This window comes from Carassius carassius, chromosome 10 (assembly GCF_963082965.1).
Source record: "Carassius carassius chromosome 10, fCarCar2.1, whole genome shotgun sequence".
In the NCBI taxonomy this organism is placed as follows: domain Eukaryota; kingdom Metazoa; phylum Chordata; class Actinopteri; order Cypriniformes; family Cyprinidae; genus Carassius; species Carassius carassius.
Genome location: NC_081764.1, coordinates 27,521,548 through 27,538,526, shown reverse-complemented (window position 1 = coordinate 27,538,526; position 16,979 = coordinate 27,521,548). Strand labels below are relative to the sequence as shown.

Genomic DNA, 16,979 nt, shown 5'->3' with positions numbered 1-16,979 from the left:
TCGAAAGATCCTGATAACTATTTATCATGATTTCCACCAAAATATTAAGCAAAAACTGTTACCAACATTGATAATATTTAGAAATCAGCATAATCAAATAATATCTAAACAATCATGCGACACTGAAGACACTGACATTGAAAACTTTTTTTAAACACATTAAAATGACTTTAAATGGTACTATTATTTCACAATATTACTGTTTTACTCTATTTTTAAGTGCAACAGTAAGCATAAGACACTGCTTTGAAAAACATTCAAAATCTTGATCGTGCCAAACTTTTGACCTGTAGTGTAAATGTGATTTGATTTACTGGAGAAATGGAGGTTTTAGGTTACAGTTTTGCTTACATTTAGTTTACATGCAGTTTGACTAGTGCTGGAGGAACCACCAGAAATCTTGTAGCAGATTTGAGGAGGACTGACAAACGTGCCTGACTCCCACCACTTGTCTTTAGGACCCCATTTGCTTACAGTCTTTTTTCTATCATCGTCTGACCCTACATCCCTTAAATGTATAGAGCCCTTCCCCATATACATAACCTGTATGTGCTTAATGTGATTTGCTGGTGAGAGGAGGTTTTGATGGTACACGAGCAGCCTGAACACAGATTAAGAGGAGACATCGATCAAATGTACTGGACAGTATTATGATTATGATGCACTTTTCAGCTTTGTTGCTAAATATAAAGATTGGTTCAAATGAAAGGAGTCATTACTGTAATTATAATAGCGTGAAGGAAAATCTGAATTTATTGGATATGAAAGAATAACAGCAAGAGAAAAGGGATGCAAATAATTTCAAAGAGGGAGGCATGGCTTTAGCTAATAGTGAACTGAAAATGTACTGATTTGAACTGTAGCATCTTTATACTGTGAAATATGCCATTAATCATACCGTAAATGTTCCTTTCTTCCAAAAAGAAAAAAAAAAGTTGAAAGAAAATGGGCAGTCCTGACAAAATGTATGTAATTGCCTTAATATTAAATTGAAATGGAGATGTGTTTGTAAATTAGACAGGTGCCTGTTTTGTTTATTTCATGAGAATAACCTCAAAATGGGTGAAACTGTTCGCTTGACAGGATAAAATTTAATTTAATGAATTTTTTTGCCATATGAGAACTCATTACATTGACCAATAATGAGAGAAATAACAAACAGAAACAGAATTCTACTCAAATTTATTTGCTCTCAGATGCAAGATCTCAATCCAGTTTCCTTCAATGAAATTGTACATCATTTAACAGAAACAAAAGGCAAAGTTGCATAAAATAAACAGTTGAAAGCAGCTGTGAATGGTGTGGTCGTGTATACATTCTTTTTCTTTTAAAGTAAAAAAAGACAAGTGATACAATAACATTTTAACATGTAGTTCCAAACACAACATTTCTCTAATACATGAAGTGACACTTCAAAATGTTAAACCACTCGAAGACAAAAAGATGCGCTCCATTGAATATGGAGTGAAATCCTGTGTGAACTGTACAGACTCTTCCGTTAGACAAAGTGATTCAGACCAACGAACATATCTATGTTTATAACAGACAACATACATTCTAGAACAATCCGAGATTGGACTCGGAGACAGTTTAGTGCATTTCTTCAATGGAAAAAATAATTTCATAGTCACTCACAAATGAGTCCAAACATGATAATCTGGGGAAAAAAAACTAAACGTTTTCAAAAGCAGGATAATTATGTAATTCTGTACTAATGGTGACATATGAAATAAAACCACACACAAAAACACGTTCACAAACACATTCCAGTGTTTTGCATCACCGTGTGACAGTGAAGATCATTTGGGAGAAGTTATTTCTCTGAGTGAGAGCCTTTCAGCATTTTTTGCACTAAAACAAAATCATCTTCGATTAGTTTCATTAAAATGTGACGACCTCATTCCAACCAAACTAATGGCACAACACACGACTTGCATATGTAGTTTACAGTAACACTTTTATTATATTGATAAATTATTTCATTTGTTTTATCGTTTAGGGTTAAACTAATCCAGTGAAAGAGACTCCAAAAATATTTTTTGTTATTTACAAGCACACATTTTGGGTATCAGTCTTGATTAAAAATACAGTCTATAATCTATAATAGATGTTATAAATCTGTAACCCCGTTTCTGGACTTTAAAACTCCCCTGTTGTACAAAGCATACAGATACACACACACACATACCCAGGTTTATTTCTATTTTTGGTCCTAGGCAAAACAGCCCCCCCCCCACCACACACACACACACACACATATGAGATGGGCAAACTCTCACCTTCACATCCCTTTAAACATGTGCACTTTAGAAAGTAACAGATACTTTACTCTCAGGGAACAACACTATGGTGATACAGAGAAGAAGTCTTCAATATTTTACCCTTCAGTGTCCTGACCTAATGAACATACAGTAAGTTCACACACACAATGAAAGAATAGAGAAAGAGACACATTCCCATATATCAGAAACCTTCCAGTGTTAAATGTGGATAGAGATTTCTGGATGCTTCCTTGGCTCAGGTTGAATGGTTTCAGGAGAGGTAGTGCACCAGCTCCGAATGAAGGCTTGGGATATGCACTCCTTTCCAGCAAAGAATATTTGGGAAGTGATCAGCTCCATACCATCCTTCACTCAGACAGGAAAAAGGCTGCGTTGTGACAAGCACAATCTCACCTCGAACACAAGATTACTGAAACACAGAGCATTGTATTATTAAACACATGAATGGATCTAATGGTCAGTCATTTTACTTTAATGGCAATATATAGGTCCTTTTTGATGCCATTAAAGTGAAATCAATGAACATAAATATAGGAGCCTGATAAAAATGCTCATTGTAGATGAAAATTTCAGATGGCACTTAGAGGCTTTTACATCTTAACTCTTCATATATATATATATATATATATATATATATATATATATATATATATATATATATATATATATATATATATTTTTTTTTTTTTTTTTTTTTTTTTACAACATTTTCAAAAATTATTTAAAAAACTAAAATCAAGATCTTGTACTTGCAACCAAAATGCAACCCTGAATTCATTAAAGTTCTTCATGAGTATGTTGAGATTAGTAACTCTCTTAAAATGTCATAAAAAGGTAAAAATATCAACTCCCATCATCTCACACACACACACACAAATATATACAAACTCAGAAAAACAGACCTCAGGCATTGAGGAACTCCTGATCACTGCGCCCAATAGCATCTGGGTTGGACAGAGGGTCCAGATCTGCAAAGAGGTTAAACCAGGCAGACATGTCCCTGGACCTTCCTTTAGGTGCTAAAAAGACACAGAGAGACGAATCACAACAGAAACAGCAGAAAAAGAGCATCTGAGATTGTCCATATCGATGTGTAATTTATAACATGTCATATACAACTCCCACCACTGGCAGAAGAGTTTGGACTATTCTGGATGGACTGTCCTTCACTGGAAGGTGGCTGGAGCGGCAGGGGTTGAAACATGGGTGGAGTCTCCCATCCTGAATAACAGAAAGAGAATGAATATGAACATCACATTGACTGCACTGAATATTAGTAGCACAATGAAACTGTGCCGTTCATTCCTCCAGACAGTAGAGGGCCAACCTGTGGTACTGAGGCTATGGTCGAGGAGTTGTGATGGCAGGAAGCCAGTGGGTATGTTTGCCGTTCCTGCTTGTGGTGAAGCGGCAGCAACAGGAGCAAGAGGGGCCTCAAAACAGCCAAAAGCATCCTGCCATGCCTTACTGAAATCACTAGCTCCACCGGCAGCCCCAGGACTCAGCAGATCCTGCAGGAAGGCCAGGTCACCTCTATCTCCATCCTCTGCTTTCACCCCGGCAGAGTCTAAAGCCTCAGACAACAGATCCCTGCCTACTACAATAAAAATAAGATAATGAGGCTTTTACACCGCAAAAAGTGAATTGCTGCCTCAGTTCTGTTGGCTTGTTTTCTGGTACAAATAATTAAACATTCTTTAGTTTAAAAAAATTACCTTGGGAAGGCAAACTATATTAAATATTAAGTCTTGTTTTCTGAAATATTTATCAAAATTAAGTTAATTTTAATTAAGTTAATTAAATTGAATTGTTGATTTTTTTTTTATCAAACTTTTGTTTGTTTGTTTGTTTAAAGCTAAAAACTCACTTAAAATGTATCAAATTTAAGTGAGTTTAATCTTAAAACAAGAAAAATCAGAAAAACAAACTTTATTCAGTGGAAAAACATTTATTTTTCTTGCCACAATGGCAATTTCTTTTCTGTTTTAAGCCTAAACTGGCATAATTTTGATAAATGTAGTAAAATTTGAGAAGTGAAATTAAGTGTGATAAAAGTATCAAAATTAAGTGAGTTTAAGCTTTAAAAAAGAGAATACAAATTCCGTTAAACTTAATTCAAAGGGGAAAACAAATTTATTTCTGTTTTAAGCTTAAACTAATTTAATTTTGATACTTTTTGATTGAGATTTTTTACAAAAAAATATGAATCGCTATCTCATGTTATTTTGCTTATCAATAAAATGCATCTTGGTTTTAGAATTAGTTATTTGTACTGGAAAACAAGTCAAAAATATGGAGGAAGCAAACTTTTTGCAGCGTAGCAGAAGTGGCAGTAAAAAGAATCATAGAGAGGCTTCAAGAAACACATGGTTGCATAATCAAAACATAAGAGCATTAACAGAAATATTAGCTCATCAGCAACAAAAAGCAAATCAGGGTCAATTTAATTTTTTTTAAATATGAAAAAGAAATCCCCAAAATATTCCAGGAGCACATAAAAATTAAACAAAAGCATAAAAAGATGGGGGAAAAGAATGTAGCCTTGAGGAAAGTACAGTTTTTAGGAATGCTTTTTACAAGTTTTACAGAGACAGGGTCAGAAACACCAGGAGAGTTTTACAGTGGAGAAGGAAACCTAAAAGAGCTGTATGCATAAAACGTCTTATGGAACCCAAGACTGATAGATCAAGGTGTTAAAGCACACCTGAAGAGGGATTTAAAATTGATTCTAGAGGGTAAGAACAGGCGCTAATGGAGCCCTGGGCATTGAAGAGATGCCCAGTCAAGAATTTATACCCATTTTAGATGGAAGACTGCTGGGTAAGGCACCTTGCTTTTCCTCATGTGAGACGCCTACGGCCCACTGAAAAGCAGGAGGCACCGAGGTCTCCTGCGGTATCTGAGGCTGCATAACGGACATGGATGAGAGTAGGGTCGGGGTCAAGGTTGGAGTGAGAGAAGGGATCGGACCAGGCTCAGAGGTCAATAATAGGAGGTCGTCATCTGTGCTAACTCCAATGGGCCCTAATTGTTCATTCAACGCTGCAGTACAGGGGCGGAGATGAAGATGAGATACAAACAGGTCATCTGTAAATAAAAACTACTCAAACACACTAGGAGTTGCTCCGACTATACAAAAAAGTTGATTAGATCTAAAAAAACAAAAAAAAACATAATATGCTATTTATGATAGTCGACTATATTTCTTGATGACTATTCGATTAGTATTAATGAGTTGTGGCACGAGACCTAGTATGCACACACACACACAAAACCTACCAGAGTCCAGACTAGCACACAAAGAACTGTCTGATCCTCTACTCTGTCCATCTACTGCACGAGTAGAAACTGTTGACAATAGAAAGAAAGAGCATCTTTTTAAGAAACTTGCGCCAGTAGACAATCGTTAGACAATCCTAGTAGTTGGACTGGGTGTGTTCCCAAAATGAACTTTAAAAGCTGAACATACCAGTATCAGATGATTCATCCAGCGGCTCATCTTCAAGAAAAACAAGACTGAAACATAAACATACAACAACCAAATTAAACTGATAGATACACTGATGCATGACTAAATGGATGCCGTTTTCTAAGATGAGAAGAGATGATTCACATTACTATGACACAGTATCAGATTTACAAAACACCTCAAGTTAGATCTAAATTGACCAACTGGAGTGAGTCATTGTGATAGTTCTAGGAAGCAAGTGAGAATCTAACAGTCGACACGTTATCGTACAACAGCAGGTCACAGATGGCACAGAGATAAATAACACGTTTTCATTTCCCACAGCCAAAACCGGAAATGACAGTGGAACTTTAAACAGCGTTTCCTTCGCAAAGGTATCAGGAGTTTCTAATAGAATTACAATGTTCCACTCACAGATCAGTAACCAGGTTTAGAGGGTTGCAGGGAATGAGAAAAGAGAGTAAATGAGAGATCTGACAATGAGAGGCAAGCAGGGTACCTTCAAGTTAAAAAGATAGGTTTTATTGATGAAAAAGAATGAATATGGGAAGAAAATGGAGACTGCTAGATTTGTCTGTGTGAAATTCACTGACCAAGGGATGTATTTTGCACACATACATAAAAAACAAGCTGAAAATGGCTGGTTCATGGTCAAACCATGCCTATGTCTAACTGTGTTCTCACTTGTCTGGATGCGTCTTGTCCTCATCTTTGCTGTCCTCTGCTGCTTCTGCAGAGACAATCTGGTCCAATGGGTCCCTCAATTCCTGTAATGAGTCAAATGGAGTCAAATAAGAGCTTAAATCTCATGACAACAGTTTACTTTTTGGCATTTGTGCATGGAAACCTACTTTGAGGGTAGTGAACTGGTAGGGTACATATCCTTTGAAGGCCTCATGGATGCCAGACATCACGTGTGCAGTCTTCTCCCAGTACTGTAAAAGCGTTGTCTACAAAAAAAAAAAAAAAAAAAAAAAAAAAAAAAAAAAAAAATATATATATATATATATATATATATATATATATATATATATATATATATATATATATATATATATATATATAGGATGAGAAAAGGTTTTAGAAATAAAAGTGAAACAGGTTTAATAAGCAATAACAGGTGGAAGGATTTTTACCTGGTAAGTACATAAAGAATGTGAAAGCATGTTGCAGCGACTGACACCCAGCATATCCACTTTCTGACACACGTCATTCTTAAGCTTATCAAAATGTGCTTTTGTTCCTCTAACCTGGGCCTGAACCTGTTAGCAAACACACACATATAGCAGACACTTGAACCTCTATGTATATAGATGCTAGTCCCCCTTTTTATTGCTATCTTTGCGTAATCTGACCTTGCGAAATTTCTCCAGTTGTTTATAAGTATCTGGGTCCAGTTCCTGTGAGACATCCTTCATCCAGAGCAGAGCTCCGCGGTACTCAGTCCGTGCTTTCTCCATCCGGCTCACAGTCAGCAGGGAGTCAGCGATGGCTCTCCTCCGGAACGTCTCTACTTCCTGTTCGAAACGATGGAGAGAGGGACACAGAGCCAACCTGGACATGACAGAACAAAACTGCATTAATGACCTGAAGACCTGATTTGTTCATGTTTGTTGGTTGAGTGCCTACCTTTGCTTGGCAGAACAGCAGAGAGCTTTACTGGTGGCGTCCATCATACTGCCTGCTTTTGTTTTATCATGCTCTGCCTGGAAGCGCAAGAACAGTCCGAGCTCATTCTCCTCTTGAGAGAGGTCTGAAGAGAGGAGGTCACAGGGGGCGAAAACAGGGTTATTACCTCAACAGTGACTCATGGAATAAGAAACAATAAGTGGCTTGATTATATGTGTTGAAAGCTATCAATTTTGAGAACCACAAAAAACACAAGAGTTATGCTTAAATTTGACTTTTGTCTCAATAACAGTATTCATCATGGAAACTAAGAAAATGTATGCCACTGCATGCAAAGGCTTTCAAAACAAGCTGAACAAGACTCTTTGTGTTTGCACACACAGAGGGTGGAAGATCATGTTCCTCACTCACGTGTGATTCTTTGCTGGTATTTCTCGATCACTTTCAGGAGATCTGTGCAAGTGCTCTGGACTGAACGGAAAAACTGGAGGAAACAGAACACACGTTATCATTAACAAATGCATTTAATAATTTATTATTTTAGTTTTAGATTTTGTTGCAACACACCAAAATATCTCTGATACTTTCCTTTCCTTTAGCATTTATATGTTTAGACTGAACATTTGGTCACCCACACAAACGTAACAAAAAGGCAGACACATTAGAACACAACAGAACTGCCTTTCCAGTCTCGCTGTCATGGCAACAAAGGATGTGAAGTCCCTGACAGTCGAGCAAGCGAGCAGGACAAGGTGTACTTGTGCTCTACCTGGAAGAAGTAACTCACATAAATGACAAATCATATAAATGACTCATTCTGGTTGAGCTGCCTTTGTTCTAGAAAGAGTTTCAAGAGCTTGTGAGAAGCCAAATATGGGAACAGGGCTTATTTCCAGCATTTAATAATGGGATGAAAACACTGGGCTATAGAAAAGTATTTTAGAACTTGCATTCTAAAACCTTCATAATAGCAGGAGCCACACAACCATTCATAAGTTTGGGGTGAATAATGTTTTATACCTTTATTCAGCAATGAGGCATTCAATTAATCAAGACATTCATAGTGTTAGATTATTTCAAATAAACAATTCTTTTGATCTTTCTATTCAAAGAATCTTCAGGGGGGAAAAATGACCACAAAAAGATTAATCAGCAAAACTTTTTTCAACAATGATCATAACAAATGATAGTTATGATATGCAGAAAGTAATGGCTGCTGAAAATTCAATGTACTATCACAGAAAAAAATTATAAAATCTATGAATATTTTTATATATTAATATAGAAAATTGTTATGTTAAATTGAAATAACATTTCATAATCTTACTGGTTTTTAAATAAATGCAGCCTTGGTGAACACAAGAGTCAAAGCTGAAAATCTTACCGAACCCAAACTTTTGAATGGTAGTGTAGGTTGTAATTTCAACACATGTTGTCATCCAAAGTGACCTTCATTATACTTATTACAGGGCACAATGGTGATAGTTCATGTCTCACACCAGCAACTACTGTATTTAAGCAGGTCTGTAAAGAAAGTATTCAAATAATCATACAAATTCTATTTCAGGAAAGTGACATAAATTATTGGTGAAATCTATTACTGGGGTCATTTTAGGGCTGTGCAAAAAATCGAATGCAATTTCCATGCACATCTCATCAGTAAAGACGCTCCTGTAATTAGAAGTTTATCTCCAGCACGTGCGTTCAGATCAGAATTGCCAGGTTTTCACAACAAATCCTGCCAAGTTGCTTCTTAAAACTAGTCCAAAACTAGCCCAATCGCGCTTCCAGGAGGTTCCCCGATAAAAATTGCTTCCTGGGGTTAAAATATAACATTTTTTAGGGGCTAAATATCACGTTATTTGTATTGGGGTTGCTTCAAACTGCGGATATGAAAAACAATCGCAGACTTGGCAACACTGGTTCAGGTGGAGCGGCAGTTACTACACAAAGCCGTAGTCTACCGACAACTAACACAAAATCGTTTTCAAAATCGACAAAGAATCGCCTGCGATTTTAACATCGATTTTGTGTAGATTGTCATTGAATTACGGCTCGGTGTAGTAAATGCCAACCAGTGTTGGCAAGTCTGTGGTTGTTTTTCATGTCCGCGGGTCGAAGCGACCCCAATACAAATAACTTGATATTTAGCACCTAAAATGCTAATTTTACCAAGGCAACCCTGCTAAAACACTTATATTGTAACCCCGGGAAGCAATTTTTATCGGGGAACCTCCTGGAAGCGCGATTGGACTAGTTTTGAGAAGCAACTGGGCAGGATTTGTTGTGAAAACCTGGCAACCCTGATCCGAACGCACGTGCTGGAGATAAACTTCTAATTACAGGAGCATCTTTACTGATGAGATGTGCATGAAAATCGCATTCGATTTTTTGCACACCCCTAGGTCATTTTTTGAATTAATACAGTATATTCATGTGCATTAAATCAAATATGGCATCCAGCCAGACTAAGGTCCATGTGTGGTGATGAAGGTGAGGTCTGCATTCAGGTTACTGTTTAACCTATGCTGCACAAACATGCAAGAACAACGACCTCAAGAACCAGGTTGGACAACTGGCTCTCCTAAATAAACACTGTAACTGAATTAACCAATATAAAATTCTGTCTTTTCACAACATGAGGATGATGCATTATTGTTTTCAGGTTAAGAGGAAACAGCTTTGTTTCGAAACGGTCTAAAAGCCAGTTCATATGATCATAATGGCAGCTGTTGCCCAAAGGAGAATGCACACGGATACACCTGTTCACTAAGCTAGCAGCCGGGGGGCTTACGGTGGCCTGCCTTCTGCTCTTCTCCAACATTGGAAACCGTCTAATGACCAGTAAACCAGGATATGCTTAAGTGTAAAAGCCAGAGGCAGGGCAAGATTAGACAAGCACACATAAACAAACACGCCGATACTTCATTAAATCGTGAGTGATGTATGGGTTTTCATTAGGTCTTGATTCCATGTAATCAGCTACTTTTATTTTATAAAAGCTAACTATTAACCAAATGTCAACTAATTATATTTTATCTCTCACACATACAACCACCCAAATACAATACTTCCAGAGTTTCCCGGCGTCCATGCACTTCATGTCGTGTTTCATGTTACAATAAATCCAGGTTCAATAAAATCACTGTTTATGTATTCAGATCCTGAAACCTGGAGTGCAACATCAAACGAAACCAAGGCTTGGGCTACTAATGCCCCAAATACTTAAAGGGATAGTTCACCCCAAAAACAATTTCTGTCATCACGCACTCCCCTTCATGTTATTTCAAACCAACAAGTCAAAAATCATACGGGTTTGGAATGATGTGAGATTACGATGACAGCATTAGAATTTTTTGGGAGAGCTATGTTAAAAATATTTGGGACAAAATGTCCCTGTAGTAAATTTCTCTGTTTGTTTTATCTTTCATTTCATAATATTTCTTGTAGGTCTATCTATTTACATCACAGTCAATAAATAAAAATGCTGAAAGACACTGCAAAAAGTAAGGTTTCTGGACACATATTTCAGAATTTATGCATGATACTGTTATAAAAACTTTGGGTATCATATGGTAGTAAAATATAAAAATATGTCCTCATACAAAGTCCAAAGATATAGTACTGTCCAAAAGTTTAGGGCTAGTAAGATTTTTATTTATTCTCACCAGGCTGCAGTTATTTGTCCAAACATATAGAAAAACAACACTATTGTGAAGTACTATTTCAATTTAAAATACATGTTTTTTTTTTTTATTATTATTATTTTAAGATATTTTAAACTTTTATGTGGTGCTCAAGTAACATTATGTTTTATCAATGTTGAAAACAGTTGTGTTGATTAATATTTTTGTGAAAACAATAAAACATGTTTTAGGATTCTTAGAAAGTTCAAAATAACTGGGTATTATTTTATAATAATGTAAACATCTTTATTATTTTGTGTCACCTATGCGTGAGTTTGTGCATCCTACCTAAATCTGCTTTGGACTGCTGTGAAACAACAGACATACAGATTCATAGGGAATGCACTCTTTGATTATGTAAAGAGACAACAGGAGAAGGAAGCACAGTTGAGTGTGTGTGTGCACATAAGAGAAAAGCAGGCAAGACAGAGACAGTGATAGGGCCATTTTGGACTGGATGTCTGTAAACAGTGGTAACATCAAGCACAGTTGATCATAGTACAGCATCATCTAGAGCTCAATTCATCTCCTCTCTTCCCTGTCATCATGTCACAGTACTCCATTAACCTCCCTTCATCGCATTCAGTCATTTCTCTGTCATTGTCAGGCTCACATACATCAAATGGAAAAAAGCATATGCTTTCAAATGTTAAAATACAGCATGAGTCATACACAGTCACTGAAAGAAAAACCCTGCCCAGTGACATTATAGTTTCACCTACAGCTGACTTCAAAGAGATAATTTTACGACATTTAAAAGGGTGCTCATACCTCCAATTTGGCATCAAGATCTGCGTCAGATGCCACCACGTGCTCATCTTCTTTCTTCCCTGTGGCCTTGATCAGAACCTGCTTGGTCTTCCAGAACTTCTTCTGCACCCGGGCCATGACCGAGCTGTCCTCCCCCAGAACCGCTCGACCACTGAACATGTCACTGGAGAACCTGAAAGAGCATGCCATGTTCTTCAGACATTTATGTTTTTAAATTCCGAATTTAAAATGAGGAGGGGTAACATTCATGGGACAAAGTCAAGATACAAACCCATAGCTGTCCATCTTCTTAACGAGTGAGGCTTAAATCTGCAAATGGGATAGAAATTTGTATCATGCCTTTGGTTACAAGAAATACTATTTATTTGTTTATTTTAAGATATTTACATATTTATTCCGCAAGAAAGCATTAAATTGATCTTTTATAAAGTCACAAATTATTATTTCAAATATTTCAACTATAATTAGATTTTATTTCAACAAATCAAAGACACGACTTCAAAAATATTAAGCTGCATAACTGTTTGTAACATTGATAATGATATGACATTTTTCTTGAGCACCGAATCTGTAAATAGAATGGTTTCTGAATGATCATGTTACACTGAAGACTGGTGTAATGATGCTGAAAATTCACTTTTGCCATCACAGGAATAAATTATATAAAAATATATTAAAATAGACTCAACTGTATCTAAACTGTAAAACAGATTTACTGTATTTATCAAATAACTGCAGTTTTGGTGAGCATCAAAGAAATTTTACAATACCAAAATGTTTGTTTATAAAGACTAATAATAATGACAAAAAAACTACTTACTAGCGATAGCATTTAGCAGACACCAAAATAACTGGACATAAAAATGTATGACATTATTTCAAACTTAAAAATTAGGTGTTGCTGAACAATATAAATGAATTGTAAATAAATCTGAGTTTTGAGGAAATTCAAAATAAGTAGAAGGCCCTTTGTAAACCGCTGTCTTTTTGTTCTTTTGAGGTAACAGCTGTTAGCTCTCACAATGACTGCCATGTCTGACACGATCACAAATACCAAAAATCAATGACACATATCCCATCGAAATAATAATAAAAATAAAATACACACACACACACACACACAAAGTCAAAAGAAACACCTGTCCTGACATTTATTCAACTCATCACTAGTGTTTAAGTGAATGGATAGTGTTTAAATAATCGCAAAGATGGTTTGACAAATTTGTCACTAAATATACCATAATCAGAACACCTTTTCCACAAAAAAAAAAATAAAAAAAATCTATAGAGTTTATGAGCTGCCGCTGTTTTCTGATCTCTCCTTCCTCGTCATCCATCCATCTGATCTTGGGTCTGGTTACAATGCAAGCAGCCTGCTCGCTTTTATCACACTTGCTTGTATTTTCAAACATTTTTGTTGTACATAACTACTATGTTTTTGGCAAATAAGCTGAACTGTGTATTCAAAGTGTATACAGGACTCTTTGCGAAGATAAACGAATAAATATTGTAAAAAGGAAGAGTTACCGGATCCCAAACAAGACAAGGAGTCATCGAGCTCGCGCTGCGTTTCTCTAGAATAATAACAACCCTTTTAACTTAGAATACGAATGTGACATGTTGACTTCATCCTGCAGTTCGAACCCACCACAGTACGGATCCAAATAAATGACATCAATAAAATTCATTAAATATGAGTGTTTATATTTTAATTGTTATTTGGGCATTGCATTTCCTTACCCGCTGACGTTGCACCGATGGGAACGTTCACGTACGTCATTCCTGTGTGCTGCGAGACCGCGCGAGCGCATGCGCGAGAACTGTCAGCCCCAGACACAAGCTGATAGTTCTCAATGAATTGAAGAAAAACTTTTTGTTATAATGTTTAAGTTAGAGTATATTAGCAAAGTGAAACTGCGCCTATGGGGAATTAAACTGAACAAAATATATTGTATATTTATATATTTATATATATATATTAATATATAACAATATATAAATATATTGTATAGCCTATTTATATAAAATTGTATATTTTTTTTGTATATTTTAGGACTACAAAAAAAGGCGTACAATAGTATAAGAAGTCCTTTTGTGGTTGTATTACTCTTTTGTAAATTGACCTGAATAAAAATAATTACACTTAAATGGATTAATGTAAATACACAACATAGAAGGCTACAATAACCCTTTTTTAAAAACAATGATTTGCTGATCTTAGCCAGTCTTCCAACATGGGCAGACTAGTCTGTTTTCTTGTTTTAGTAGTAGTAGGTTTATTTTACTGTATTTTTTTTTCAGCTGCCAAACAGGTTTATTTTACCCATCTTTAAGTTTAGTCTGACTTCAGATGTTTATTTTCCATCAGAGGTGGGCTACATTACAGATAAATGCATAGGTATACGCCTACAGATAGAATATTTAGCAACATAATTCACTTCGAATTATTGTTCACTTTTATTATTTTGTTTTATTTTTAAAATGTTTATGAAACAAAACTGAGATCACACCAGATTTACACACCAGCCTACCCATCCTTTATGAATGCTTATTTTCCAGCAAAAGCAGTACAACAGAATGCATAATTTAGAATAATTAATATAATAGAATTCACTTGTGAAGTTCAGTTCATTTTAAAACCTTTGACATTTTTATTTTATTTTATTATTTTCATTGTGACGGAATGGAGTAGTTGCAAAATAGATATTTATGCCCAAAAGATGGCGCCACTGACACAGAGAAATCAGTGTTGCCAAATGTTTGTCCCTTTATAACAGTAACTCGGTGGGTACATACTGAAGTCTTTTGTTGTATAACAGGAACAAAATTAAATGTTTGCTACAGCAAGGACATGTTTAAGACATAAATAAAAAAGAAAAAAAATTTGATATAATTCATTTAAAAGTTCAAAGTAAAAAATAGTTTATATCGATTCAGATTTGAGATGATTAAGGTGCCCCATAGAATGTATTGTAGCTTAAGACTTGTTACATAACATGTGATATAATAAAAAAATCAGGAAGCTGTGGTTCCGCTTGGTACACTGAATCTCACGCTATCAGTGTGGAAAAAATACGTATACCCACACATACTCAGTCTTTTCACACATATGCATTCACATCCACACCTAGACTCTCGTTTGATGTACACAGATTACTCATACACAGACGGGCATATGCCAACACCACACCCCTGTCACAACCACAAATCTTTTACCTCAAGACCCTTGTCTTCAACTATGTGGCCTCACCTTGGTTGAAACAATAAAAGGCAGGGAGACATAGACTGCTTCAGAGGAGTCAGATCAACTAGCAGTAAACATTCAGAGATGAACAACCAACTCTAGCACACCTGGATAAGCAGATAAACATCTGTTCACTGAAGTCTGTCGGACCCCTGAGACACATGGATGAGCTGCAGCTGTCTAATGGTTTTGTGGTGAAGGCCGGTGAGGAGTCCAATACAATAGTCCACCCTGCTGGTGGTAAAGGCATGGACAAGCTTCTCCAAGTCTTGACTGGAAACAAAACATCTAATCATTGCACATTTTTTAGATGATAGTATGTTGATGTAGTTACTGCTTTGACATGACTACTGAAACTAAGGTCTGTCTCCAGAATCACACCAAGATTCCTTGAACTTTAGTTGTTTGACCCCTAAAGTCAAGGTATGAATTCACCTTGAGAACTTCAACTTTGTTTCTGAAAGTGTATATAGTAGTGTATATAAAATACTCCTTTAAATGACCAACACACATACTAACAAATGTAAGTACACACTCTAAAGGCCACACATGAACAACACTGGCACGTTTTGTATGTTGAGGTGGGGTAATTTCTTTAACAGACGTTTAACTAATTTTTGCCCTACACTTGGTTTGGCAGGTATAATAAAGTGTCTCCGCCTATCTTTCCAGACAAGTGCTAGGCATATTGATCATGAACCACTCCTATGTGAGTGAAATTGAAAGGGCCACTCCCTTATAAATGGCAGCAGTTTTCAACTTTGTGACTGGAAACACGACTTGCACAATGAACTTACATTCACATTTATTCATTGGACAGACACTTTTATCCAGAGCAACTTAAAACTGAGAAAAAACACAAGTAGGCTATATCATAATGTGCTTAATGAAATGCCTGGTTTAGTGATCTCTGGCAAATACAATGGAGCTACATTGAAATGAAATCTGCATTTGGCTCTAATTGACTGATAATGTTAATCTGATTCATTATATGTTCATTCTGTCTCACCAGACTCATTAAAAGGGATTACAATGCAACATACAATGATATGACAGTTACATCACCATAAGCTGCTGATCAGCGTTGTGACTGAAGAAGAACCAAGTCATCCATTGTCCTCACCAGCTGGAGGCTAAGAAAATCTTGATTGATAAAAATAGAGTAATATATATTATAGAGTAAACACACAAACACACTTGAGGTTTCCACTCTGCTATATTCTGACTATAACCAGAAAATCTGAGCATATCACACCAGTCCTCAGGTTACATTAAGGATTGATTTGAAAGTACTTTTACTTGTTTATAAATCACTCAATGACCTAGGACTGAAATACATTGCAGATATGCTCACTGAATACAAACCTAACAGAGCACTCAGATCATAAGAATCGAATCAATTAGAAATACCAAGGGTTCAAACAAAACAAGGGGAATCTGCTTTTAGTTATTATGCGGCCCGCAGATGGAATCAGCTTCCAGAAGAGATCAGATTTGCTAAAACAGTAGCCACTTTTAAATCTAGACTCAAAACTCATCTGTTTAGCTGTGCATTTATTAAATGAGCTCTGTGCAATGTCCAAACTGATTGTACTGTATTTTATGAACTGCCCTGTATTTTAAATTCATTTTAAATCAATTTTGAAATAATTTTCAGTTTTTAAATTCATTTTTTTATTTTTGTGATTTTTTTAATGATTATTTTACTTTCTTTTATGAAAAGCACTTTGAATTACCATTGTGTATGAAATGTGCTTTTTAAATAAACTTGCCTTGCCTTTCCTCAGAATGAAAATTCTGTAATCATTTACTCACCCTCCACTTGTTCCAAACCTATATGTGTTCCTTTCTTATGTTGAAGAAAGAAGTATTTTTTTCCTACTATGGAAATCAATGGT

General features: G+C 36.0%; 1 protein-coding gene across 5 annotated transcripts; it reads right to left on the bottom strand.

The window, feature by feature from the left end:
• Positions 1-1,612: 1,612 nt before the first annotated feature.
• LOC132152048 (islet cell autoantigen 1-like protein) lies at positions 1,613-13,590 on the bottom strand. Of its 5 annotated transcripts, XM_059560697.1 has the most exons (16): positions 13,365-13,505; positions 12,109-12,146; positions 11,838-12,009; positions 7,792-7,864; positions 7,381-7,504; positions 7,107-7,305; positions 6,888-7,013; positions 6,603-6,701; positions 6,436-6,518; positions 5,752-5,798; positions 5,562-5,630; positions 5,079-5,324; positions 3,610-3,879; positions 3,408-3,503; positions 3,185-3,301; positions 1,613-2,649 (listed from the first exon to the last, which is right to left on the bottom strand). In XM_059560697.1, exons 2-15 carry the CDS (start codon positions 12,120-12,122, stop codon positions 3,186-3,188), a joined length of 1,734 nt encoding a protein of 577 aa, XP_059416680.1. In that variant the 5' UTR covers positions 12,123-12,146; positions 13,365-13,505; the 3' UTR covers positions 1,613-2,649; position 3,185. The 5 variants fall into 5 exon arrangements, 1 of the variants encoding a protein (XP_059416680.1); XR_009436465.1 differs by lacking the exon at positions 13,365-13,505 and adding an exon at positions 13,578-13,590 and having other exon boundaries at positions 3,185-3,503; XR_009436467.1 differs by having other exon boundaries at positions 3,185-3,503; positions 5,112-5,324; positions 13,365-13,506.
• Between the last annotated feature and the right edge of the window lie 3,389 nt (positions 13,591-16,979).

What these genes read in the sequence shown, in the direction of transcription:
- LOC132152048 (XM_059560697.1), bottom strand. An exon ending in ATACCAGCAAAGAATCACAC is followed by an intron (nt 7,505 to 7,791) that starts GTGAGTGAGGAA and finishes TCCTCTCTTCAG; the next exon opens with ACCTCTCTCAAGAGGAGAAT. An exon ending in CAGTCTTCCATCTAAAATGG is followed by an intron (nt 3,880 to 5,078) that starts GTATAAATTCTT and finishes TTTTTATTGTAG; the next exon opens with TAGGCAGGGATCTGTTGTCT.